Source organism: Pongo abelii, chromosome 21 (assembly GCF_028885655.2).
Source record: "Pongo abelii isolate AG06213 chromosome 21, NHGRI_mPonAbe1-v2.0_pri, whole genome shotgun sequence".
NCBI classification, from domain to species: Eukaryota; Metazoa; Chordata; class Mammalia; order Primates; family Hominidae; genus Pongo; species Pongo abelii.
Window position 1 is genome coordinate 41,380,823 of NC_072006.2, and position 27,860 is coordinate 41,408,682.

The window sequence follows — 27,860 nt, forward strand, 5'->3', positions numbered from 1 at the left end:
CCGAGTAGCTGGGGCTACAGGCACGTGCCACCATGCCTGGCTAATTTTTGTATGTTTAGTAGAGACGGGGTTTCATTATGTTGGCCAGGATGGTCTTGATCTCTTGACCTTGTGATCCGCCTGCCTCGGCCTCCCAAAATGCTGGGATTACAGGCGTGAGCCACCATGCCCGGCCTAAATCTTATTTTTTCGGTGCTTGGTTTCCATTTAACATCACTTAGAGGAAGAAAAGGATGGAGTGGTCTAAAGATGTTTTTCCACATTGCAGGCCCTTCAGAACTCTGGCAATTCATCTTCCAGACTTAGCTTTTTTTTTTTCTTTTTTCTTTTTTTGAGATGGAATCTCGCTGTCGCCCAGGCTGGAGTGCAGTGGCACGATCTTGGCTCACTGCAACCTCCGCCTCCGCCTCCCGGGTTCAAGTGATTCTCCTGTCTCAGCCTTCCGAGTAGCTGGGATTACAGTTACACACCACCATGCCCGGCTAATTTTTTTGTATTTTTAGTAGAGACGGGGTTTTGCCATGTTGGCCAGGCTGGTCTCAAACTCCTGACCCTCAGGTGATCTGCCTCGCCTTAGCCTCCCAAAGTGCTGGGATTACAGATGTGAACCACTAGGCCCGGCCAAGACTTAGCTTTTATTTATTGATTTAATAACAGCTTTATTGAGGTATAATTCTCATACCATAAAATTTACCAATTAAAAGTATGTAATTCAGGCTGGGCATGAGCCACCACGCTTGTAATCCCAGCACTTTGGGAGGCTGAGGTGGGAGGATCGCTTGAGCCCAGGAGTTGGAGACAAGCTTGGGCAACACAGGGAGATCCCATCTCTACCAAAAATTTAAAAATAAATTAGCCAGGTATGGTGGCATGTACCTGTCCCAGCTACTTGAGAGGCTGAGGCAAGCGGATCCCTTGAGCCTGGGAGTTTGAGGCTGCAGTGAACTATGATCACACTACTGCACTCTAGCCTGGGCAACAGAGTGAGACCTTGTCTCAAAAAAACGAAAAGGCTGGGCACAGTGGCTCACACCTATAATCCCAGCACTTTGGGAGGCCGAGGTAGGTGGATCGCCTGAGATGAGGAGTTCGAGACCAGCCTGGTTAGCATGGTGAAACCCCGTCTCTGCTAAAAAAAAAAACAAAAAACAAAAAAAAAACTATGCAATCCAGTGTTTTTAGTATTTTCACATACTTGTACAACCCTTGCCGCAATACCATTCCAGAATATTTTTTATCACCCTGGAGAGCAACGCTATATCTTTTAGCGGTCACTCCTCATTCTCTCTTCCTCCTTTCTGCTTTCTGTCTCTGTGGTTGCCTATTTGGGACATTTTGTGTAAATGAAATCATACAATGTGTTACCTTTTGTGTCTGGCTTTTTTGTTTTTTCACTTAACATAATACTTTTAAGGTTCATCCATGTTGTAGCATGTGTTAGTACTTTATTTCTTTTTATGGCAAAATAATATTCCATTGTATGGATATATCACATTTTGTTTACCTACTTATCAGTTAATGACATTTGAGGTATTTCTCTTTTTTGGATCTTATGAGTAATGCTGCTGTGAACATTTGTATGTAACTTTTTGTTTGAACACTTGTTTTTGGTTCTTTCAGGTGTATGCTTAGGAATAGAATTCCTGTGTCATGGTAACTCGGTGTTTCACTTTTCAAGAAACTCACAAGGTTTCAAAGCAGATGCACCATTTTACATTTCTACCAGCAATGTATGAGGGTTCCAATTTTACTACATCCTCCCCAACACTTGTTATTATCTGACTTTTTGATTTTTGCCTTCGTAGTGGGTATAAAGTGGTGTCTCATTATGGTTTTGATTTCCATTTCTCCGATGGGTAATAATGTTGAGTATCTCTTTATGTGCTTATTGGTCCCTTGTATATCTTCTTTAGAAGAATGTCTATTCAAATCCGTTGTCCATTGAAAAAAATGTTTTTGGTCTTTTTTTTCTTCCTTCTACAATCTATATATCTCTTATTTCCTTTTATTTATCTTTTTATATTATTGAGTTGTAAGGGTTTCTCTGGTTAGAGGTTCCTTATTAAATACGTGATTTGCAAATATTTTCTCACAGTCTGAAGGTTGTATTTTCACTTTCATGATGTTATTTTTTGAGGCATAAAAAATCTTAATCTTGATGAAGTCCAGTTTTAAAATGTTTTGTTGTTGTTTGTGCTTTAGGTGTCATGTCTAAGATACCATTATCTAATCCAAAGTTAAGAAGATTTACTACTATGTTTTCTTAAAAGAATTTTATACTTTTGGCTCTTACCCTTAGGTTTCTGATTCATTGTGAGTTAATTTTTGTGTATGGTGTGATGTAAGGGGTCCAGTCTTCTTTTGCAGTTGTCTTAGAACCATTTGTTGAAAAGGCTGTTCTTTCCCTAACGAATTGCCTTGGCACATACATCCTTGTAGGAATCACTTGACCGTAAATGTAAGGGTTGATTTCTGGACTCATAATTCTATTTCATTAATCTGTATTGTCCTTATGCCAGTGCCACGCTGTCTTGATTACTGTAACAGCTTGGCATTTTGTAACATCAAATCTGGTGTTTGTCCAAGTGTTTCTGTGATTGTTGGAAAAATTATCTAAGTACAAAATAGCAGAAATGGCTAATAGCTCTTGTTCATGCAATGATAATAAGCACCCATTGAGGCCATTTGCTGTCCTTTTCCTCCCTAGTGATGGAGTAAGCATTACAAAATCTTCTCTCTTCCTCCTTATTACATTAGAGGTGTGCGCGTGTGTGTGTGTGTGTGTGTGTGTGTGAGAGTGAGAGAGAGAGAGAGTGTCGGGCTTTGACCTTTGCTGTATATGCAACTTTTCTTTGTAATTTCAGTAATAGTCACACTTAGAGCCTCAGAGCAGGTCATTGGGTCCTGTTTGTCCTCCCAAGAGATGCTTGACATTGGTCAGAGTGCATTAACGGTGGTTTGGTGTGGAAGTCCTGTAATAGCCGTCATTGACATTGGACTGGCTCTCAGGGGAAGCATCGGTTTTGGAAGCTTTCATTAGCATTAATTGCCCCTAATACACCATCATTTTTGACAGTAATAAGCTAAACAGGGGTGTTATTACTCCCAGCAGAAAGACTGCATTTCCTGGCGTTAAAACATTTTTTGAGATGTATATGGCATGTGGTGCAGGCAAAGAAAGGAATAGCATGATCCAGTGTAAAGCAGGCTTAGCTGCATTTAAAGTGGAGAAATAAGTCCCTTTCCTATTATAAAAACGAATCCTGCGGTGTTAGTTGGAAGGAAGAAGCAGCTAATCAACAGCGATCCTACAATGAACTCTTTAAAAGAGGGCTTTGGAAAAAGTTACGATTTTTATTTCTAAATTTGCTTTAAAAGAGTAGCATAAAAATGCTTTTCTTTTGAGTGTTTCCAGAGACCTATTTATAGTGAGATTTTAGGAGCAGAAGGATTTGTTTTAAACTGTTCCCTATTTAAGAACAGCCCTACGGGTGTTTATGTGCAACAGTGAAAGCTGTAACTTAGGAAACCTTTTAAAATTAGGGCTGAGAGCAAACCAAGAATGATGCAAGTTCACTGCAGTTTGCCCTTTGCTCACTCCATGTATCTGCATTGTCTGGGGATGCTCAGGATGTCTTTAGAACACACACGAAGCTGGATCCTGATTAGCAGGCCTTGGTGGCCAGTTAGTGCTGAGAGTTTACAGCCAGGATTCTAAGTGAAAACCTAAAAGCTGATAGCTTCCTTATCACTATCATTAGGAGACACTGAAGACTTTACACAATTCTTTTTTTTCTTTTTTTTTTTTTAAGGGGGAGCCTTGCCCTCTCGCCCAGGCTGGAGTGCAGTGGCATGATCTTGGCTCACTGCAACCTCTGTCTCCCGGGTTCAAGCCATTTTCCTGTCTCAGCCTCCTGAGTAGCTGGGACTACAGGCGTGCATCACCACGTCTGGCTAATTTTTTTGTATTTTTAGTAGAGACAGGGTTTTGCCATGTTGGTCATGCTGGTCTCAAACTCCTGACCTCAAATGATCCTCCTGCCTCGGCCTCCCAAAGTGTTGGGATTACAGGCGTGAGCCACCACGCCCGGCCTAGTCTGTTCTTTTTAATTATTCCATAGTAATTAATAATATGCATGTATCATTCTTTATTTAGCTAGTTTCCTGTTTATGGACATTTCAGTAGGATGATGATTTCAAGATCACATTTACAAATCAAATGAATGAGTTCTTAAGAGAATGAGTTAGAGAAATAATGAGGGAATTATCTAGTTAATGTTGATGAAGATTGCAGAGTAGTTAACTGTGAAGACAGATCATTTTTATAGCATGGAGTATTATTGCTGATCCTGCTACCTCTCCCAAAATTGGAGGGCTGCTAAGCCCATCAAGCCTCCTCCTTAGTCTTCTTGCTATGGAATGTTTCCTACTCACCAGTCAGGGCCACCCATGGGCAGACTTGGGTCACAGTTCCTTCTGTGCTTTCATAACACTTTGTACATCCATTAAAGCAGCAACGTGGTTTATTATAATTATGGTTTGTGTGTGGGACAGGAAGGATTTCTTGCCATCTCTGTATATTCCCTGAATGGGGAAAGTGCTCTCAGCAGGTGTCAAATCAAAGCTCTCTGGCTACTTCTTTGCCTGAGCCTTCCATTCCAGTTTGTTTTCCAATGGAAATGATGTCAGTACTTGTCAGGTTGTGCTTTATGCAAGAAAGCTTGCTCTGGTTCTGAGCCTTGTGTGAGTTGTAATGCTGTTAACTCAGCAGAGAGCCCAAAGAGCCAAAGTAGAGGCTCCTAGCTCCCTTCTTGGGGGTGTCTATTCAACCTGATGGGCCATTGTCCCTCCTCCTCCACTGCCATAATTTCACCCAGTTGCCTAGATTCAATGACAGGCAATGATCCTAAATATAGTTCAGCCATGAATTCATAGGTGGCTGTGAATTCAAAAGTAGATGGTAATATCCTTACAGCTTCTGGTAATAAACCTTTACAGTTTTTTTTTTTTTAAAGCAAAACAGAACACCCCTATTCAACATGATAATTGAGGCTGTTGTCATAAAATAGTTATTATAGAGGCAGGAAAGAAGGCCGTTAGAAGGAATTACTTGATAGGTATCTTTATCTCTTTTTAATTTTTCTTCTTTGCCCTTGATTTGAGGTTGTCACACCTCGATATGGTATTTCAGAAAACCGCCAAAGCTATCCTTCAATTATTTGCCCAGCCCTTTATCTCTATTCCTTGATCCTGACTTAGACTGTAAACCAGTGGATTTGGCAAAGATTTCCTTAAGTGTTACATTCAAACCTATCAAATATTTGGAAGGCTTACAGATCTGTTTGCACATAAAAGCGCCTTGGGTTTGCATAATGTGCACATTCAAACTTGGGGTTTAATTCAGAAATTTAACATGTTTTCTGTCTCTTTTGGATATTTACATTGATTTTAATCTAATTTTAAAATTTCTCATTTATTGGCATTAGCCTGTCTTTGTGAAGATGTTTATAAGGGACATACAGAATTCAGACACTTTAAGAGTCAACATGGATTGGTTTGTGCTTATAACAAACTCCCAATTTCAGTGGCTTAAAACAATGAGGGTTTATTTTTTGCCCATGCTAGATTCTTTAGGTGGTCAACTGGAGGCTCTGCTTCATGATATCTTTGCTCCAGGATCCTGGCTGAAGGAGCAAGCATCTGTTCATTGTGTCCATGTCAGAGGAAAAGAGAGAATCACACATTGATTCTTAAAGCTTTCACTTCTGCCCACATTTCATTGGCCAAAGCAAATCATGTGGCCACACTTGACTCCATGGGAGCAGGGAAGTAGAATTCTACCACATGCTCAGAAGGAGAATGAGAAGTACTTGGGGAACAGTACAGATAACTACCAGGACTGTCTAACAAGGAGCTGAAGTGCATGGATTCTGAGTCAGAGTGCCTGAGCTTGACACTGGCCTGATCACTTCCTCACGGTCTGATTTTGAGCAAAGCAGCTTCATCTCTCTCATCTTCTAATTCCTTACCTGAAAAGCAGTACCTTACAGAATTGTGAGGATTAAGCGAGATAGTCTTTACAAAGCCAGTGCCTTTCACGTGGTAAGCACTCAATAAATCCTAGCTATCATTAGAACCGAATTCTTACTGATTCGAATGAAAGGTACTGCTTAAGGATTTTTCCCCTTATTTATTTTAAAGGATACATGAAAGATTTACTTTTTTTCCTTTCCTTTTTCTTCTTCTTCTTTTTTTTTTTTTGATATATACCATCCATGCAAAGCCAGAAAAAGACATTTTAGGCCTCGGAATGGGAGGCACTGGGCTGGGTCAGTGTTACTGTCATCCTTGAAGACTCTTGTTCTAGGATTTTTTTCATGCCTTTACTCACCTTAAAGAATAGAAAACTTTATATCTGCATGTGAATTCCTGAACACCCACCAATTGACCTGGCAACTGTCTTCTCTATTTTCCTCTAGCTCAGAGTCAAGATCTCCACTGAAGTTGGCATCACAAATGTTGATCTTTCCACCGTGGATAAGGATCAGAGCATTGCACCCAAAACTACTCGGTAGGTGGGATGCCACCTGATCCCTCAGGGAGCTGAGGCTCAATAGCTGAGAGGAGTATGCCTAGGCACTGAGCCCTTCAGGCATCAGTTCTGTATCAGCAGCCATCCAGCTTGCACCCTAAATTAAAGAGTCTGTAGTTCCACTGGTCCTGCACCAGGGATTCTGTGAATTATCTAAGTGGATTTGGAGATTGTATATACCAGTGTTTAGTCCATGCACAAACTGTTTATTACCAGTCCTCAACGAGGTAAAGCGCTTACTGCAGGATGTTAGTCTGAGTCAGTCAGCTATGTCACTAAGCATATTATTTAGTTCAGATGATAATTTTTAAAATAATAAGACCTTCTCAATGAAGGAAGCAAGGTACTAATTTACATTCTGGTGCGATCTCCTTATCATCACAGTCCTGAATTTGCTTTTAGTGACCTAATGGCAAGTCTGTCTGGCCTATGATGGGTCTGAAATTAGTTGGAAGCCTCATAGGTGCTTAAAATTGAGATGGCAGATACCCAGCACTAGGGCTGCCATTTCCCCCTCCCAAGTCCATGGAGGCAGTACTAAGAAGTCATAGAGCATTTGCTCCCACTGAACTCAGACACAGCCTCAGAATCTTTTTTTTAAACATAATCTTCTAAGTAGACACTAACAATTGATCAGAGTTGGGCCAGAATGCTGTAAGAAGCCTGCTCGTCAGCCCTCCCCCAGATCCTTATTGGTGCAGCGGGGATCTAGATCTCTGGGGTATAGTCCAGACCCCAACTTTACTCAACTAGGGTAGCTACAGAGGCCAGAAGACAGTAGGGTGAACCCTCAAGGCTCTTTGAAGATGGGATGTTAGCCAGAGGCTGGAAGCCAAGCAGCTGCTCCTTTTAAATCACATAGAGTTGGCCTTTGTGTCTCTGGCTTGGCTATTTTTGTAGTGATATTGGACATAAGAGCACTGTTTGAGAATCCACTGAAGTAATGTCTGTGCGAGTGCTTTGCTGTTTAATTCTCTGCCTAGATGAAGAGTTGGTCTTACTTACGAGTAAATATAAAATGTGAGTATAAAATAAAGCCAGGTCTGAGCTCTGTAACCATTTGGCTGGTTTATCCCCTGGCCATCTTACCCTAAATCCCAGGAGATAGCTGTGAACAGAAGTTTTCCTCATCAAGTCTGCCTTTTGGGAAAATGACTTTTTAAAACCCAGTTTCAGGGCAGAAAACTAAATTGAAACAGTGTCCAGGAAAAAAATATAGCATTAAAAAAAGACAAAGCTGAAAGTACCCTTCTTTCCTTTGTGTCTCCTACCTGCCTTGTCTCGATCTTGCTCACGTGTGCTGCTGGCATCAATCCTGTAATTATTTCTCCTTGCGGTTCTGCCAGTCCGGCTCTCCTGTGTGCCTGCAGAGGCCACACGTGAGCTCCTCTGGTGCCTGACTTTGTTGGAGTTGAGAGCCTTAGGTCCTTGAAGTGAAAGCCCAGAGGTACAAGCATCTGTACACAGCATTTCCCCAGATCCTGCTGGAAGTTTATTCTGCACTTTTCTCAGTCCAGGCTTTATCAGTCCAATTTGCCCCCAGGCTGCAGACAGTTCTCCACATCTGTCTGTCCACAACAGAAGTGTTACTATGGGAGAGGGTGGATGAGGCAATGAAGTGAAGTGTATATTTTCTGCCTGTTCTCAGAGATATACTGATCCTTTCTGAAGACTGACTCTATATGCTTCTTTCAGGGTGACATACCCAGCCAAAGCCAAGGGCACATTCATCGCAGACAGCCACCAGAACTTCGCCTTGTTCTTCCAGCTGGTAGATGTGAACACTGGTGCTGAACTCACTCCTCACCAGGTCAGGAAGACACCTAGACAGTTCTCTTAAGCTGAAATGTGAATGGATACTAGAGTTTACAATCTGGTCTATAACATGGACTAGAGAGAATTCCACGTTCCTGCTTTCAGGTTTTGACCGAACCCTAACAGTCCATCAGGTTCTCCCACATGACACTGTCACCCTTCTACTGGTTGTAATCCTTTACCTGGGATACACGCTTCTTTCTAAAAAATTAGCTGGTATTGAGGAGAGGTACTTAAGGCAGATTTGCACTTAATTAAGGTCATTCCTTCCTCCCTCCCTCCCTCAGATGAACTCTTGCTCTGTCACCCAGGATGGAATGCAGTGGTGTGATCTCAGCTCACTGCAACTTCTGCCTCCTAGGTTCAAGCGATTCTCCTACCTCAACCTCCCAAGTAGCTGGGATACAGGCGTGCATTACCATGCCCAGCTAATTTTTATATTTTTAGCAGAGACAGGGTTTTACCATGTTGGCCAGGCTGTTCTCCATCTCCTGACCTCAGGTGATCTGCCTGCCTCAGCCTCCCAAAGTGGTGGGATTATAAGCATGAGCACTCGACTCGAGGCTTTTTCTTTCTGATTTAAAAAAGGGAATGTGCTGGCCAGGCATGGTGGCTCACACCTGTAATCCCAACACTTTGGAGGCTGAGGTGGGAGGATCACTTGAGCCCAGGAGTTGGAGACCAGCTTGGGCAATATGGTGACACCTCATTTGTGTGTATGTATGTATGTATAAATAAATAAATAAAGGAATATACTGAAATAATTTCGAAAGAAGACCCAAAGCATTTTTTTATTCTAGCCAAAGCAGATTTTGTATTTGTGGGACTCTGAAGAATAGCCCTTTTAACTTGTGCTTACTTTGTATTATGAAAGCAATAGGCTTTTTTTTTTTTATTGAGTAATGAAAATTATTATTTAGAAGATTTTCAAACCATATACTCTTTCCCCTGAGAACCTAATATGGCCCCATGTCCACTCAGATACCCCCACTCCCACACTGCCTGTCATCCCCCTTGATGGAGAATAACCTGCCTTTAGTGTTACGTGAAGGAAGATTCAGATAAATACTTTGAATGCTGAAAGACAAGAATGCGGGACCTAGTTTGGTATGGGGTACCCTGTACCGATGCTTTAGCAAGGACCAGCAGACTTGTTGCCTTGAGGCAGCTTCAGGGCAGACTCAGAGGCAACTGGATTTGCTTGAGAACCTTCTTGCTTTCTGTTTCTTGCAGCTGCAGCTGTTGCACTTGTGCCCCAGGAGCACATTCCTCTATGGCCACAGTCCTGGGAGTCCTCTGCTCCTCTCTCCTCCCTACTCCCAAACTCCAGACAGCTTGGTTAGGGCCCTTAGCCAAGCCTAACTGACCTTTGAGTACTTCAGCCTCTTAGCATTTCCCAGCTTCTTCCGAGAATGACATTTGCCAACCAAATAGCACAAGGGAAGGAAGAGTACAAAGAGAAGAAATTAGAAGACTAAACTAGTAGGATTAGGATTAGAGCAAGGAGAGTTAGTGAGGAAGTGTAACTTTCACTGAATACTTGTCTCATCCAGAATTCTGTTGTAGAATCATGGCTTAGAGACCTTCCAGGTGGAGGTGGCATTTTGCGGATGAACTTGGCAGCTGCCTGCACTTGACTGTGATAGGAAGGAGATCTGGCATCCGGTCTCCCCATTCCATTCCTGGCCAAGACTAATTGCTGTAGTTGGGATGCTTCATATCTCTGGGCCTCTTTCCCTGAGTGCTTTGGTGGTGGTTCTTTGTTGTTCAGGTATAGATTAACAAATGAGATGTAGATTTTCTGTAGATGCAGTGCTGGCTCTGTCACCGTGCCAACTCATTTAATGCTTGTGCCTTGTGATCTGTAAATTGGATCTGTAAACCTGCCTGCCTTGTTGAATTCTTTATTTTGAAACACCTGAAAGAAAAGCTCTGGGTAGTTATCAAGTTTTGGTCCAGTTCTAATGTGCAGACACCTTGGTTTCTTATGCCATTAGGGGAGATAAAGTGATTAGACTCAATACCATCGTATTGCTATTAACTACTATTTGTTGACTAGCTAGCATATACCATTCCCTGCACTCATGCTTAGCATATGGTATTACAAATCTTCACACAGATATGCCACATCTGGAAGTTAATTTTTCTGCCTCAAAGTTGAAGAAATCAAAGCACAAGGAAGTTAAGTAACTTGCTCAGCTAATAAGTAGTAGAAGCAAATCTGTCTGTCTTCCAAGCCGAGGCTCTCTCCATGACACTGGGCTGCTGTGCTTGATTAGAACTCTGCCTTACTATCAATACCCAAGCCTCCTCTACTAAATCTTTAGCTGGAGGCACAAGGAAATTGAAAATGGGCCTCTTACAGTTCCACCTCATTTCCTTTCTTTTCACCCTCTGGTGAAGCAGTTAATTGGGCAGCAAAGTGACCAAAAGGCTGGTGGGAAAAAGAAATTGCAGCAATAGCAAAGGGCTTAAATCATCTGCAAACTGGGCAGTCAGCCTCCAACTAGTTGAGAATTGGCTGGACCAGTAAGTTAAATTTCCTTCCTTGTACCAGCAAAAAGTTATCTCTGAGCTGCGAATTAGTGTGGCATGGCCACTCCTTCTACTCTCTGGGGCAGGTCTGGCAGATCCCAGAGCTCTCACTGTGACAAAAAGCTAATAACCGTCTGCTGCCCGGTGGATTCAATATTAGGCCCAGGGAGAATTTTGAAATTATCAGATGAAAGGTTGTATTATTCTTCCATCTAGACATTCGTCCGACTCCATAACCAGAAGACTGGCCAGGAGGTGGTGTTTGTTGCCGAGCCAGACAGCAAGAACGTGTACAAGTTTGAACTGGATACCTCTGAAAGAAAGATTGAATTTGACTCTGCCTCTGGCACCTACACTCTCTACTTAATCATTGGAGATGCCACTTTGAAGAACCCAATCCTCTGGAATGTGGTATGTGCCTGAATGTACCCCGACCCAGGTGAAGAGTGGCTGTGCCCCAGGCAGTGGTGGCTCCTTTTCAGGGGCATGGGGCTCTTCACCTTCGCCTTGCCTGTGCCTCCTATAAATAAGCTTGGGAGGTGAGGCACTGTGTGCAGTCTCCATAAATAGTCCTGGGGTCATGCACAGGGCTTGGCAACATGGTACGTGCTTAATAAATATTAAGTGAGTGAAGGAAGTATAAACTTACCCTTGTGAGTGCTAGTAGCTGTGAATTTCTATAAACGTTATACAGGAAGGCCGTTTTCATATTATAGCAAGGCACTATCAGGGTTACATAGATGTGAAAGTTAAGGCCCTGGCCTTTGAGATATGGCATAACTCATGGAAGGGATGAGATCTGAATTCTGATAACAGTTCAGGATGATGTAGAAAAGTGAATTGTACAATGTGCAAAATGCTAATTAACTAATAACCAACATTTGTGTAGCATGTTGTCGTTTACATAGTGCCTCCCTTCATGCCTCACTTTGGATTGGTGTGATGAGAGTAAACGTCTTGCAAGACAGGGCATTTGAGCAAGGGGTTGAAGAATGTCAGGGATTTATCAGATCTGGGGCTGTGGGGTGATTGTTGGGGAAGGGCCTGCAGAAAAGCTCAAGGTGCTTTCAGCACAATGGGAGCGGTTCTGTTTTGCCAGAGCACCTGAATCCTGTCAAAAGCAGGAGGTGATGAGCTTGGAAAGGTAGCAGAGGCCAAATTGCAGGCTTTGAATGGTGGTTGACTCACTTTGCAAGACAAAGGGGCAGCTGCGTTTTCTCGTGTGGTATTCAAGACTTCTTTACTTCTCCTGGACTTCAGGCTGTTTTTGTACAAGAGCGCATACGCATTTCTTTCTCTCTTTTTCAAATGTGACTGAATCACACTTCCCAGGGACACCAAGCAGTTTCTGATTGCAACTGTAACAGCCTGTGTACCAGCTGGGATTTTTGTATTAAGCAGCTCTATGGGGCTACTATACCAGCAGAAAATTAGAAGTCTTGCTCTAAAAAGCATTTTCAACAAATACTTGTTTTGTTCTTGAAGTTTTTACTGCCTCAATTTGTCAGCTAATGGATCAGAAGTGATTGGGACTGCCTGGAGCTTTTTTCAGTTATGGTCTTAGACGTGAGTCAGACAATATTATCTATTGAGTTTCACCCACTTCTCTGCTCCTGTGCTTTTAAAGACTGTCCTTATTTTTCTAGGCTGATGTGGTCATCAAGTTCCCTGAGGAAGAAGCTCCCTCGACTGTCTTGTCCCAGAACCTTTTCACTCCAAAACAGGAAATTCAGGTATATCCCAAAGGGCCTATCCACTAAACATGGGGGAGAAGAGAGGGCAGCAAAGCCCTGGACTGTGGCTCTGCTCCCTTTAACTTGTTTTGTGATATTTTATAGTTTGATCCTCACACCCTATGGATTAGGCAGGGTAAATGGCAGCCCCATCCTTGAACTGAGAAAACAGGTTTAAAGAGTCCGGTGACTAACCCCTAGAAAGCAGATAGTTGAAGATGAAATCAGAACCTGAGTCTGGTTTTCCTGACATCCAGCAGGTTCAACCCTCAGACCACAGCTTGTTAGCTATGAGCGCAGATGGTTCTAGCGTTTATCCTCCCTGCTCCTGCGTAAATCAGGGCTGATGGGGTGACAGGTGGGAAAACTCACCTGGGAGAACAGAGCTCTACCTCCTTAGGCAAGTCCTTGGATAAGCAAGCCTGGTCCTGTCCTGCACACAGGACTGTTGGGAGAATCAAAGTTGATAACAGATGAGTAAAGAAAGGCTTTGAAATGTTTCTAAAGCCCTTTACAAAATAAACACAATAATTGTTAAACGTTTTGGGTACTGGTTAAGGAAACTGAGGTGGATCCACTCAGTGGACTATTTTGCAATCTTGAGAAATGATCGTACTTGGAAACTTGCATACGAATTAATGTTGAAGTGTCAAAAAGAGACTACCTGCTGTCATTCCACTTTAAAAAAAAACAAATGCCCGAAGAGTAGAGTAGTAGAATTGTTTTTAAAACTCCTCTTCATATTGATACAGCATTATTTAAGAATGTAAAATGCAGCTAACTGGTAGGTGTAATTGTGATGATGAAGGGTGCTGGCTGAAGTAGGTGGCAGCAGCTGCTATAGTGTTAGAAATCCTTTAATGGCAGCGGCAGCAAAGAAGAGCAGAGGTGAAAATTTAGGAACAGGAGGCTCAAGTGGGGCTGTCTCATGGAGCTGGTTTGGCTGGGCATTGGCAAGCAGAAAAGGCAGGCACAAGTTGATACATGGGAGGAAAAATCTTTTTTAAAAAGTTCTATTTGCATAATGAGTTACAGCTTACAAAGCATAATCAAATACACTATTTCATTTGGTCTTTAGAGTATCTTTACAAGCCTAGCAGGGTGGTCATGGCCCTCCCCACCCCCAATTTTCCAGCTGGAAACTGAGGTGAAGAGTGGGAAAGCGACTTCCCTTCTGGTCACACAGCCATACGTTTCAGTTTGGGCCTAAACGGAGGTCTCCAGAGTCCCCACACCATTGCTGCTTCTGCTAGGTCACACTATCTAGGTGAGCTTCGTAAAGAGAATTCATGTAGAATTGCTCAGGAAAAACAAAACAAAACAAACAAAAAAAAATCAGAATGCTTGTCCAGCCTTCTGGTTTAACTCTGGAAATCAAAGTTGGGCCAGGCATGGTGGCTCACGCCAATTCCACTTTGCAGGGCCAAGGAGGGAGGATCACTTGAGGTCAGGAGCTCGAGATCTAGCGAGACTCTGTCTCTACAAAGAATTTAAAAATTAAGCTGGGTGTGGTGGCGCATACCTGTAGTCCCAACTACTCAGGAGGCTAAGGCGGGAGGATCTTTTGAGCCCAGGTGTATGAGGTTACAGCAAGCTATGATGGTGCTACTGCACTTCAGCCTGGGTGACACAGGTCCTGTCTCTTTAAAAAAAAAAAAAAAAAATGAGAGCGGGAAGTTCGTTTAGGGCTTCCTTAGAGCCATGGCTCAGGGAGAGAGGGATGAACTATGGTTGGAAAGATCTGTAGTGAGGCTCTGTTACCTTTTAAAAAGGGATGGTGTTACCACCATTAGCCAATTAAGTGGGGCAGTGCATATGCCAGGGCCACCCTAGGAACCCAGAAACATTGCGAGTCCAGCGTCCTGCCTCAGTCCTGTCACTGAAGCCATCCATATACCTGGGCACCCTCTCGGGCACTAGCCAAATGCCACTTGATGGATTGCATTCTCTGGCCTCTAAATGGCAGTGAGTCTTTGAGGGGAATAAAGGGTTGGCCAAGCAGTGAGCTGGGGTTGGTATAGTCTCTGTGGAAGGGAGACCTCTGGGATCAAAAGCCAGCATTGAGAAGGGGCAAAAGGCCCCACGGCCACTTGTTGCCAAGAGGTTTTAGCCTCTGGGCGGCATATCCTCTTCATGACTGACATTGATGCTTTGGTCCCCGGTATACATGGCTGCCCCAGCTGGGAAGGGCACGTTCTTAAGTCTTCTCGGTGTGTCTTTCGGCAGCACCTGTTCCGCGAGCCTGAGAAGAGGCCCCCCACCGTGGTGTCCAATACATTCACTGCCCTGATCCTCTCGCCGTTGCTTCTGCTCTTCGCTCTGGTGAGTGGCCGTAATTAGCGTGGGCAGCATGCGTCTGGCGCCAGACCCGGCAGATGCATTCCTTCCAAAGGAGGCTGTGTTGTCTGGCCTCAGCAAAGCTCCAGAGGGGTCCAGCAGCTGTGACCTGAATTGATGCTCAAGACATTTTAGAATGACCAAAAGTTCCCACTGTGGAGGAGTGGCCAAATAAACTGCTCCATTAACAAGTGGGCATGAGAAAGTACCTAACAGCCACTAAGAATGACAAAAGTGGATGGACTGTGATGCCGTAGGAGGGTTCAGATGAGATCTAGTGTGAACAGAGCGAGATCCGATGCTGGTAGCTATAAAAAACAGCACAAAGGCTGTGGATTTCAGCACTGCTTGGGGCAGAAAACCAGAAACAACCTAAAGTCCATTCAATGGAATAATATGCAGCTTTTCAAAGAATGGATAGATTTATATGCTGATAGGACAAGATTGCCAAGATGTGTTACTGAGTGAAAAAGGCAAGGGGTAGGGTAGTGTGTTTAGTATGATCCTCTGTAAAGTTTTAAAAGGTGGCTGGGTGTGGTGGCTCATGCCTGTAATCCCAGCACTTTGGGAGGCCGAGGTGGGAGAATTGCTTGAGCTCAGGTGTTTGAGATCAGCCTGGGCAACATAGCAAGACCCCATCTCTACTAAAAATAGAAAATTAGAAAAAAAAAAATTAATGGTGATGTATGCCTGTAGTCCTGGCTACTTGAGGGGCTGAGGTGGGAAGATCACAAGAGCCCGGGAAGTCAAGGCTGCAGTGAGCCCTGCATTCTAACCTGGGTGACAGAAAAAATAATAAAAAAAATAAAAATAAGTTTTAAAAGGCGATATGTGTTAGTGTTGGTCATCTGTGAAGAGAGGACATTCTGGAGAATGTAGAGGAAGTAACTTTTACCTTTTCTCCTTTTCAGTACCATTTGATTTTTTTTTTTTTTTTTTTTTAGCCAATTGTGTTTTTCTCTTTTTTCAAATTATAAACAAACATGAATGCATATCCACAAAGCTCAGAGAATTTTGAGAAAACACTCATTAGCTCTTACTTTTGGAAAGTTGCCTGTGTTCCTAATTGTTGCTTTTAATAAAAGAATTACTGTTTAAATCTAGATAAATCTAGAAGCCTTGCTACAGGTTTTCAGAAACCAGACCTAGAGTATGGGCACCTGTTCTTACATTTGAGTGATGAGAATTTCAAAAGACATGGAACCCACGGCAAGAGCGTGAATGCCACCAGCTGCCAGTGGGTTTATCTTACCAATTCTTAGAGAACTTAGTGGGGGTGTCAGTTACCTTGTAAATACAGTTTCTGACCTTTCAGCTTCATGGTCTCACCTGTTTTAAAATAGTAGGGTTTGCCATCATTAAAAATGATGTTCAGGTTTGAGTTACACAAGCCCATTTGAGAGCAGGTGCTGAATGCCTTTCTAAAGAAAAAAGGGAACAAGTTTTCCTGAGGGCTTATAATAGGGTGGTTGTCACTTGGAAGAATTCCCTGTCCTTCTAGGATGCATGAACTTTGAAGCCTTAGGGCTGTTGATGGGATTAGCATTGGCATGGCTTGTGTTGCCTCCCTTTTAAGTTCTAATGCCTTTTTAATTTATTTCTCCCCATCATTCAGTGGATCCGGATTGGTGCCAATGTCTCCAACTTCACTTTCACTCCTAGCACGATTATATTTCACCTGGGACATGCTGGTAAGTGCCCCAGGCTGCTAATTCCATTTAACCTCCTCTGACATTTAGCCTGCCCACGCAAAAGCCCTGTTAAGTAGACCCACAACCTATTAACTATAATGACTTAATAGCATAACATTTCCCTCTTCCTCCTGGCCTTTTAGGACAGTTAATATGATGATAAACCTGTTTGGTCCATCACTTAGAACAGCTGTCATTATATTGGGCTTCGTTGTACTGTGACACTGTTGGCAGACCATTTACCCTCAGTTAATAACCCTGTTTATTTCCAGAGATTACTCACTTATCGTATCTTTACATTGAGCAATCTTCCTGGATGAAGAGCATTAATGCAGTTTCCAAAGGTTATCTTTCCCCACCCTATCGATCTTCACATTTGCTGGCAGCTCTGTCTGTGTAGTAATAGAAAACAGTCCTTTCCACAGTCAGACATGCTATTCTGCATCGTTTTCTGGAGACCTTAGGACTTCAACAGCCTAAACATAATGAGACTGTAAATTCACAAATCACTTAAGCATTTCTGAGACTTTTGACGCTATTGGATCAGGGGTGCCTTGCATTTCACTGTGACTTTAGTATTTTTTGTTCTTTTTTTTTTTGAGACAGGGTCTTACACTGTCACCCAGGCTGGAGTGCAGTGGTGCACTCATGGCTCACTGCAGCCTCGACCTCCCAGACTCAGGTGATCCTCCCACCTCAGCCTCCAGAGTAGCTGGGACTCCAGGCTTGTGTCACCACATTTGGCTAATATTTGTATTTTTTGTAGAGACGGGGTCTTGCTGTGTTCAGAGCTGTTCTTGAACTCCTAGGCTCAAGCAGTCTTCCTGCCTTTGGCCTCTCAGAGTGCTAGGATTATAGGCGTGAGCCACCACGCCTGGCCTGACCTTAATATTTTTAAAATTCTTTGCCTCTTTCAGGAGTCACTATCTGTGCGCCCATAGTAAACAGATTCTGTAGGGGTGCATAGTTAAGTCCCTTGAAATTCTAGGCAAATGTCTGTATTTTTCTGGGGAAAGAGAGAGTTGTGACTTTGATCAGATTATTATGGTGCAGTGGTCCATGAGCTCAAAAGTGGTTAAGAGCCCCGCTGTAGTTCATCCGTCATCTGTCTGGGCAAAACTGACAGGATGACCTTTGTCTCTGGCTCAGTTCCTGGATATGAATGATAGCCCTCTGGGGTCAGACCGAGAAGAAAACCTGAATATAAATCTGTTGAGAGCCGTGGCTTTTCCTGCCAGTGTGCTTTTTGTGCATGTTTTCTCATTTGATTCTCATCATAGCCCTGATGAGGGTGACTGGGGCAGGAATTATGATCCCTTTTGACAAGGTGGGAGAATCTGGGCTCAGAGAAGTTAAGTGGCTCGTAAGGGCAGGGCCTGGACCAGACCTCAGGGCTCTCCGTTCCCAGCTCTGAGCCCTTTTCACTCAGCCTTCTTCCTGAGTCCTCCTGGCTCCCTTCCTGGTCACAGTGGCAAATTATGCCACTGCTTTCTCCCCCATAAAAAAGGGAATTATTCATTTATTTATATCCTGTTTATTTTTTATTTTTATTTTTTATTTTTTTGAGATGGAGTCTTGCTCTGTCTCACCCAGGCTGGAGTGCAACGGTGCGATCTTAGCTCACTGCAGCCTCCGCCTCCGCCTCCCGGGTTCAGGCGATTCTCCCACCTCAGCCTCCCAAGTAGCTGGGATTATAGGCCTGCGCCACCACACCCGGCTAATTTTGTATTTTTAGTAGAGACAGGGTTTCACCATGTTGGCCAGGGTGGTCTCGAACTCCTGACCTCAGGAGATCCTCCCGCCTCGGCCTCCCAAAGTGCTGGGATTACAGGTATGAGCTCCCGCACCCGGCCTATTTATATCCTGTGTATTTTTGTTAAAAATTTGAAAAATGAAATGAATCCTAAATATAACATGACAGAGGAGTTTTAAACAAAAGCAGAGAAATAGGTGTAAGCAGGAACATGGCACAGGTTGCTGAAGTCCAATTGTTACCCCTGTTTGTGGGTGTGTGTGGGTGTGTGTTTTGAGACGAGGTATCACTGTCACCCAGGCTGAAGTACAGTGGTGTGATCAAGCTCACTGCATCCTTGACCTCCCAGGCTCAAGCGATCTTCCTACCTCAGCCTCCTAAGTAGCTAGGACTACAGACATGGACCATTACACCTGACTAATTTTTTGAATTTTAATAGATACGAGGTCTCACTGTGTTGCCCAGGGTGGTCTCGAACTCCTGAGCAGTCTCCTGCCTCAGCCTCCCAAAACGTTGGGATTACAGATGTGAGCCACTGTGCCTGGCCACACACTTGGCCACAGCTGAGAGGCGAATATATTGAGTTAGCTACTTTTGGCATCAGAGTAAAGGAATGAAACAAGCTGGTATAGGACTACAGACCTTTTCATGATCCAGCAGTTGCTGCCCCTAACTTTCCTCAACCCCAGGGCATCATTATGTTTCATTTAATTGGATGTCATGACACCTCTTCTTGCAGCTATGCTGGGGCTCATGTATGTCTACTGGACTCAGCTCAACATGTTCCAGACCTTGAAGTACCTGGCCATCTTGGGCAGTGTGACGTTTCTGGCTGGCAATCGGATGCTGGCCCAGCAGGCAGTCAAGAGGTAAGGCCGGACATGGGCCAGGGATCTAGAGTAGGGTTAGAAATACTCAACTCTGCCAGCCTAGCTCTTTGAAGGGTAGGTGGCAAAATGATTTGTGTTCTTAGGGGCAAGTCTGACACCTTAACCTAGCCCAATACAGAAGCCATAAGCACTTTGAAGTCAGAAAAGAGCCTTAGTGGTCAGCTTTGAATGTATTACAACCATAGTAATTTATGCCCCAATACAGTAGAATGAGAAAGGAAAATTATTGCTTTATGAAGATGAAAATGCATTCATAGATGTGGCAGAAGATTAATTTGTTAGCTGTGTAAAAATTCTCTGCTGCTACAGAGAATCCTGCCTGGCCCTCCCCACCCTCAACAGGTCCCCGAGAGTTGCTCCTCTGTAACCCTCACAGCTCCAGGAGCTTGTCCCAGAAGCACGAGGTCTGTGTTATTTCCCACAGAAGCTGCGGCCGGTTTTGCAGAGGCTCCCAGCAAGGAGTATCTCCTCAGTAGCCTACACCATCTCCCCGGGACAACCTTAGAGTCACACGGATGGTCAGACAGACCTTGACATGAGGGCAGCTTGCTGGCAGCTTGACTTTCCAAACAGAATTGGAGGCAAATTTAAATGTCACAAAGGTGTTTCTCATTGATTTGACTTTATTAGAACCTGAGTGATTTCAGCCACGCAAAGGCCAGTAAGAAAAGATCAGAATTGCTTTCACCTCTGGAAATCGTTTTCAGATGTGCCGCTTTCTTCTCTCCAGGTCGTTTGCTGGAAGAATGTAACTCAATAGTGTACCCTCAACGTGGCTGCCAGTTAGGGTGCTGGGATCAGAGAGAGGCTTTTTCAGGGAGACCATCAGTGGGTGGGAGAAGATGTCTCATCTCCGTCTGAGTCTCCATTGTGAGCTTTCTGAGCATTTCACTGTGGAGACTCGGCACAGACGTGTTCCTTGGCTTTCCTGTAGGAATCCAGGGCCCACCAGAGCTTCCCTTAGCACCAGCAGTGGCAGCTGGTTCATTTTGCCACCCTCCAGTAGCCTTTTCCTGGTGGCTCTGCATTGTACCTGAGAAAGAGCCAGGACTCAGTTGCTTTTTTGCAAAGCAGAACCGTGTTCCCTTGCAGCACCTGCCTGGGCCCCCAGGGAGCCAAAAGACTGTGCTCTGCTAAGTTCTCTCTTTTCTGGAAGTCGCTCACTCAAGAAGAATGAAATCTGCCGGCCATGGTGGCTTATGCCTGTAATCCCAGCACTTTGGGAGGCTAAGGCAGGAGGATCGCTTGAGCTCAGGAGTTCGAGACCAGCCTGGGCAACATAGTGAGACCTCGTCTCTAAAAAAATTAATAAAGATTAAGAACAAAATCAAGACAAGAATTGAGTAGAAACCATTTGGTTTATGTTCTGCTTAGCAGGAGTTCCTAATCTGGAATCCTAAAGTTGTATGCATTTTATGGGGAGAGATAAAACTATGGTTTTTATCAGAATCCCAGAAGGATCAGTAACTCCTCCCTCTCGCCTACTCATGTATTCCGTTCGAAAGCTTCAAGCCCAGTCTCCTGTGGCCCTCCTTCTGAGTCCTAGAATGAACTGTACCCTGGAAAAATCCGTGACCCTAATGGAAGCTCTGGTTGGGTGTTTGTCATTTCTTTCCTCAGCTGATTTCTCCCCTCACTGTCCTTTCTTGATTCTCAAACCCTCTTTCCTTTGGCAGGATCGCTGCAGAGCAGAGCAGTAGATTGGCAAAATATAGGACACTACGGTAAAGATGAAGGGCGGACTCATCCCAGAAGCAGGGTCCCTTCCCCGTCTTGCCCACCTCATGCATGTCAGTTATCTCTCTAGTTTTCAGCCCACTTGCTCCTCCCACCCCTCCCTAAGCCACAGCTGAATTCTGAGGCTGCTTTTCAACTTGCTAGATGAAGTTGTGACTGGACCAGGGCAAAAGCTTCCTGAGTTAGCCCAGCTGATGGGATAACTGCAGTGAGCAGCTTTGGCCTGGCTTTGACTGTGTAAGACTTCATTCTCCCTTATATCCCGTGGGGTACTTACTTATTTATAGACAAGCCTCTCTGTTTCCGGGACAGCTGAGATGAGGATAAGACAAATCCAAAATTCATTAAATGATGGTCCCATGGCAAATCCTGGCACACCTTGTCACTGTTTCTAGACTTTCTGTAACACCAATCTCTAGTTGGGCTAAACAGTGTGGTTTGGGGAGACTGTAATTTATGAAGGACTGATGGCCACAGATCAAAGCCAGCATCAGAATCCAGGTTCCTAGCACTCAGGGTATGTTAAAAGGGCTTCTCCCCATGTGACTAAAATGTGAAGTGAGATTCCACTCATTCTCCTTCTGCATATCCGTCCTAGGATGGGAGGGAAGTGGAGGGAAGGAGAGGGAGAGTCTGATGCTTCATTGATCTGCTCTGCTAGACCAGGGGCTGGCAAAAGTTTTCTGTAAAGAGCCAGATAGTATTTTAGGCTTAACTGGCCATATGGTCTCTTGGCACCAACTACTCAACTCTATCACTGTCATGTGAAAGGAGCCATAGACTGTATAAACAAATGGGTGTGGCTGTGTTCCAACAAAACTTTATTCACCAAGACAGGTGGTGGGCTGGATTTGGCCTGAGTGGCACAGTTTGCTGACCCCTGCCCTAGACCAACAAAGGGAGGGAGTTATTTGAATTTTCAAGTCATGTTCTCTTTTATCCTTTGCCTTGGAAATGGCTTTCCCTGCCAAAGCCACAAAACCATCTAATTTCTAATCCTCTGAAAATAGGAGAGATCAACAAAAGCATAGTATTTGGAGCCTTTCCATGGATGTGTGAGCATAAGCTGGGTCACCTAGTCCTCAACACAGAAGGGAACTGCATTTTTTTGTTTGTTTGTTTGTTTTTTCCAGGTTTAATGGAGTTGTAATTTATCTGCAGAAAAATGTACCCTTTTTAGTGTACAATTCTGTGAATCCTGAAAAACCTATGTAGTCATGTAACCACCACCTCAGTCAAGATATAGATATTGCCACTCTCCAAAGAGTTCCCCGGTGCCCCTTTTAGAGTCAGACCCTTCTCCCACCCCCATTCCCTGGCTATGCCCATTTGGTTTTATCGTACATTATAATCACTCTGAGATTTGCTTTCAGAAATTGTCCTTTCTGCTACATGTTGAGTTCTTTAATTCTTTAAATAAGTCGATTTCTTTTCTTGATTAAAAAGAACTTTTTTTATAGAGATGGGGTCTCATTATATTGCCCAAGCTGGTCTCAGGCTCCTGGGCTCAAGCAATCCTCCTGCTTTGGCCCCTAAAAGTGCTGAGATTATAAGCATGAGCCACCTTACTCAGTCTCTTGATTTTTAAAGTCCGTTCCCACCCTGCTATCTCCAAATCATTGCTTGAGGAAGAGGAAAGTCACTTGATCATTTGGACATTTGGCATTTCCTAGCATTTGAAAGGAAACCCCCTGGTAGCAAAGTGTTCTTGATTTGAGGGCAGACATTGATTTGAGCAGACAATGTGGGACGTAAGTTCTAGCTGCAGTCGAGGGTTGTGGGCCACTACCCTTCAGCTGTTCTTATTTCATACTCATGCCATCCTTTCTGCATGAAGATTTCTGAATGCACACATTTTAGTGTACCTAGGAACCTCTGAATACTGGCAAGGAATTAGGGGTGCACACCCCAGCCCTCAAGATTAATTCCATGCCTGTGCATGTCTTTTGGAACTGCTTTATTAATGGGTTTGGAGCCTGCCATTCTGCAAGACTGGATCATTATCACCTGAGTCCTCACCCCTGGGAAGAGCTGCCACTGAAGGATGGTGTGTGTGTGTGTGTCAGCAACCCTGCCTCTGCTTGCTGGAGCCTGCTGGGATCAGTTACTCACTGCGGTCACCTCCTCAGCTTCACAGTCTGTCTAGATTGTCATTTTCATTCATTGTGCTTCCCTATCCCTCCTTAGAGTCTAGGGAAAGGCAGCGGAGGGGAAACAGAGTACAGGAGATAGGTTTTTATTCCCTTTAACACTTTCTGTGAGCTGAGTACCATTTTTGAGAATCTTTCTGTGTTAGGTTAGATGCTGAGTGTGACTTGGCAAGAACACGGCCACGTGGCAGGAATGTGCAGGTTTCTGTAATGAATGGTCAGGATGTCATCTTCTAAGCTACAGAAGGGCCAAGTGTTGGTTGGCCGAGCTGGAGTCTGGGAGATTGATGATGAGCATTATTTAAACTTTCCTCTTTGTTCATCTAATTGAAATTTACACTGTGTTTTTGGCCTTGCACTGTGAGAGGTGTGCCTGGAATTACCTCATCTCCTTATGTTGTCACATACCACTTTCTTAGTTATTATTGAGTTTGTTTTGTTGTTTGTATTTAAGTTGTCATCAGCTTAATTATGAACTAGCTGTCTCACATTCTTTTGTAAAATGAGATAGGGCATACATAAATAGACTTGGTAGATAAATGATTATTCCCTTATAAATGGGATCTTAGAGCGGGAGAGTACCTTGGTCTCTCTGTTGTCACCAGTTAGGAACTGTAACCGTGAACTGAAACCTTCAGTAATTCTGTGTTTGTCTCCATTTTCTTTCAGAACAGCACATTAGTTCCAGAGGATGGAAATTCTGAAAACTGAATGTCAAGAAAAGGAGTTAAGAACAATTCACAGTGTGAAAAGAAAAATGGAAAAAAAAAACTTTATTTAAAAAAGAAAAAAGTCCAGATTGTAGTTATACTTTTGCTTGTTGTTTTTCAGTTTCCCCAACACACAGCAGATACCTGGTGAACTCAGATAGTCTCTTTCTCTGGCACTGTGCAAGATGCTGTGAATATTCCTAACTTATCCAGATGTTGCATTTGAAAAGTTGAAATGTGTAATTGTTTTGGAATAAAGAGGGTAATAGGAACAAAGTCCTGATTGAGAGCTTATTCTCGTACTTTTGGGTGGTGGGGTCCTTGGGTATATGACATGAGGACTTAATTGGAAATGCTGTTGATGCCAGCATATTTCTCCAGGCCTTTATACATTGGTCCTTCTTGCCCCTTGCTCCTAACAGAACTGAGAACTGTCTGGAAAGGCCAGCTTCCTTTCTTCTTCTCCAGCAGTGAGCACCAGCTGTCTGCATAGGAGCCTTGTTGGTATCTGAAGGCCCCATTTGGACCTCTAGGGGTCCAAGGGGATAGGTTTTTATCCCTTTTAACATTTTCTGTGAGCTGAGTTCCATTTTTGAGAGTCTTTCTGTGTTAGGTTAGATACTGAGTGTGACTTGGCAAGAACACAGCTACACAACAGGAATGTGCAGGTGGACCGCAGCTAGGACCTCTGCTCAAGGCTCTTGTCTTGGGGCCAGGCACGGTGGCTTACGTCTGTAATCCCAGCACTTTGGGAGGCCAAGGCGGGCAGATCACTTGAGGTCAGGAGTTTTGAGACCAGCCTGGCCAACATGGTGAAACCCTGTCTCTACTAAAAAACCAAAATTAGCCAGGCCATGGTGGTGCGTGCCTGTAATCCCAGCTACTTGGGAGGCTGAGGCAGGAGACTAGCTTGAACCTGGGAAGCGGAGGTTGCAATGAGCCATTGCAATCCAGCCTGGGCCACAGAGCCAGACTCCATCTCAAAAAAAAAAGACTGTTGCATGGGGATTTGTTGCAACGTGAATTTTCAAGGGACACAAATTCAAACCACAGCACTGACCACTTGAGTGACTTTAGTCTAGAAGGCCACATCTCAAGAATGCCCCCTCTGAAGTTGTGCCCTAGGGCCACCATTACATGAGGTTATATAATAGCACAGAGAAAAGTAATACTGCATAGCATGGTTGACTGCATAGACTTTGGTGCCAGGCAAACCTAGTGTTGCCACTTACTAGGGTGAGGGACCTTGGGCAAGTAGTTTAACCTCCGTAAAGCTCCTTTTGTGTTTCTGTAAAAGAGAGATGATAACTACCTACCTCATAGGATTAAAGGAGTTGAATGCTGATGCAGCTTAGCACTTGGCATCTTTCCTGATTGACCTAGAGTTGTGTGCCTTGGCCCATTGCCTCTAGTTCTAGAATGGCAAAAACTGCAATTACTTTTGCACCAACCTAATATTGATTGAAACATAATAAGTTTAGTTAACTTGTGAAATATGGTAATCCTCATAGTATTTATTGAATTGGGGGTCTGGAAGTTGTTTTATTTTAATCAGATTGCTTCCCAACTAGCTGGACCTTACTACAGTGAAGAAATTGGGATTTTGATTGGGAAAAAGGGAAAGAAGATTCTAGAACTCTATGCTGGTTCTGAATGGGATCCTATAGGTGAGAGGATGATGTGGGCAGTTATTAGGGATGCCTCTAAGATGGGGAGGAGGCTTCTCCTTCCCAGAGGTTGCAAACTTGTGATCTGTAGTGTTTTTTTTTTAAATTGAGTAAGTTGCCAACATTTGAAGACAGATTTTATATAAAAATCTTGGTTTTGGATTCTGGATTCTCCTGAAAGAGAAGATTAGAGCTGTCCACGGCGGGCCTGATTCCTGAATGGTGGCAGTCAGCTGACACTGAATAGCAGCTCCTCCCTTTGGATGGAGCCTGCAAGCTCCAGCTTGTCAGCCCCTCCCCGCACAGGTGTCCACATACAGGACACTTGTGCCAGTCCACCTGGCAACTGCGCTTCTCTGATACCTGCCTGGCTCCCATAGGCATATACCTTTGGGACCCTCCGCTTTTTAGTTTCTTATCCCACTCGGAGGGGAAGGGGTGATGGTGGCTTCCTGTTGCTCTTGGGCGGCTCCTAGTGTTCCTACTTAGGTGTGCTGGGACCTCAGCCGCTCAGACTGGAGAGGAAAGAGCGCCCCAGCAGCGTGTGGGATGAGAGCAGGGTCACTTCCCACCTATCACCAGACCTGTGCGTGCCTGGAAGACAGACTGGGTGCGGGGCTGGTGGACAGTGGTGTGGAGCAGGGGTAGTAGGGCCTGAGGGTGGAAGTATAAAGGGTGCCGGGTGTTCTGGTCACTGGGAACAAAGGACAGCCAGTGGCTGGAGGGAAGGAAGTCAGGAAACAGCTTTTTGGAGAAAGGGCTGGCACAGCTAAGTAGGGGGTTCCCGGGCTGGTTTGGGGCTGACCTGCAGACTCAGACGGTAGCTGGATAACAGAGCCCAGTAAACATTGCCATGTGCCAGGCTGTGTTCTGTGTTCAGAGCTACCACAGTGAGCAAGACAGATCCAGTCCCTGCCCTTGGTCGAGGTACAGCCCACGGGCAGGCCGGCTGAGGGAGAAAGGAAGCAGTGATCACACATGTGAGAAGGGCCTCAGAGGAAGCAGTTCTTACCTTGATGGCTTGGGAGGGCTCAGCTGAGACCTGAAGAATGAGAAGGCGCCTACGCCAAGCTGGGGAAGAGCACTCCGGCCAGAGAATCAGCCAGCGTGGAGGCTCTGGGACAAGAGCACGGCACATTCTGACTGGAAGCAGGCCAAGCAGCCAGGGTGTCACTGGCAGGAATAGCATCCTCGCTGGGATAGAAGCCAGAACAAACTTGGCTTTTAGGGGCTGTGGTAAAGGGGATTGATTTTTCTCTTAGGACCTTTTTTTAAAACAAAACAAAACAAGAGATGGGGTCTTGCTATGTTGCCCAGGCTGACCTTGAACTCAAGGGATCCTCTTGCCTCGGCCTGCTGAGTAGCTGGGACTACAAGCATGCACCATCACGCCTGGCCAGCCTGAGTTTTATATTGGGGTATAGCAGAGGCGGATGTTGTCTGTCTGGCCCTACCCACTGGGCAAAGCCTTTTTTTTTTTTTTTTTGAGACAGGGTCTTGCTCTGTCGCTCAGGCCAGAATGCAGTGGTGCAATCACGACTCACTGCAGCCTCAACCTCCCAGGCTCAGGTGATCCCCCCACCTCAGCCTCTGGAGTAGCTGGGACTACAGGCACGTGCCACCACACTGGGCTAATTTTTGTATTTTTAGTAGAGATGGGATTTTGCGATGTTGCCCAGGCTGGTCTCATACTCCTGAGCACAAGCAATCTGCCCGACCTCCCAAGGTGCTAGGATTACAGGCAGGAGCCACTGCACCTGGCCTCGAAGCCTCTTAAAGGGACTCGGCTGTCAGTGCTGGAGCAGTGCTGTAGGGGAAGAACCTGGTTGCTATAGCCAAGACAGTCTGGGAGTCCAGAGCTGACAGCAGGCCTCTCTCCTATAATTCATGAAATCCACTGGATTCATCACTGAAATGATTCACTGCAGTAGTGCCTGGGCCTGGCCTTCTCTGAGGAGTACAAGACACGTCAGCTTTAGAGTCAGAGCTGCTTTGAGTTCCCCCATTAGCTGTGTGTCCTTTTGTACCTTCCTTTACCTCTCTGGGCCTTGGTTTCCCATCAGTAAAAATGGGGATCATACCTCTGAGGGTTTTATAGGGATTAGAGGAGGCCACAGCCACAACACATACCACAGTGCCTGACACTTAGCATTGAGTCAGTGTTTGCTCTCAATAGTGCAGATATTGTCATCATTATCATTTCCCAGGTGGTGTTAACAGGAGCCCAGTCAACAGTTTGTACCAGGTGTA

The 27,860-nt window shown here is 44.5% G+C and overlaps 1 protein-coding gene across 2 annotated transcripts in view; it reads left to right on the top strand.

Annotated features, from left to right (window-relative positions):
- The window catches only part of RPN2 (ribophorin II), a 62,204-nt gene extending 37,985 nt beyond the window's left edge, over nucleotides 1-24,219 (top strand). Inside the window, exons 10-18 of one of the 2 annotated variants that reach the window (XM_009233559.3) lie at nucleotides 6,480-6,571; nucleotides 8,288-8,402; nucleotides 11,159-11,353; nucleotides 12,589-12,675; nucleotides 14,902-14,997; nucleotides 16,628-16,703; nucleotides 19,196-19,325; nucleotides 21,023-21,070; nucleotides 23,903-24,219. In XM_009233559.3, coding sequence (XP_009231834.2) covers nucleotides 6,480-6,571; nucleotides 8,288-8,402; nucleotides 11,159-11,353; nucleotides 12,589-12,675; nucleotides 14,902-14,997; nucleotides 16,628-16,703; nucleotides 19,196-19,325; nucleotides 21,023-21,070; nucleotides 23,903-23,915 — 852 coding nt within the window. In that variant the 3' untranslated portion in view covers nucleotides 23,916-24,219. 2 annotated transcript variants of the gene reach the window in all.
- The last annotated feature ends 3,641 nt before the right edge of the window (nucleotides 24,220-27,860 follow it).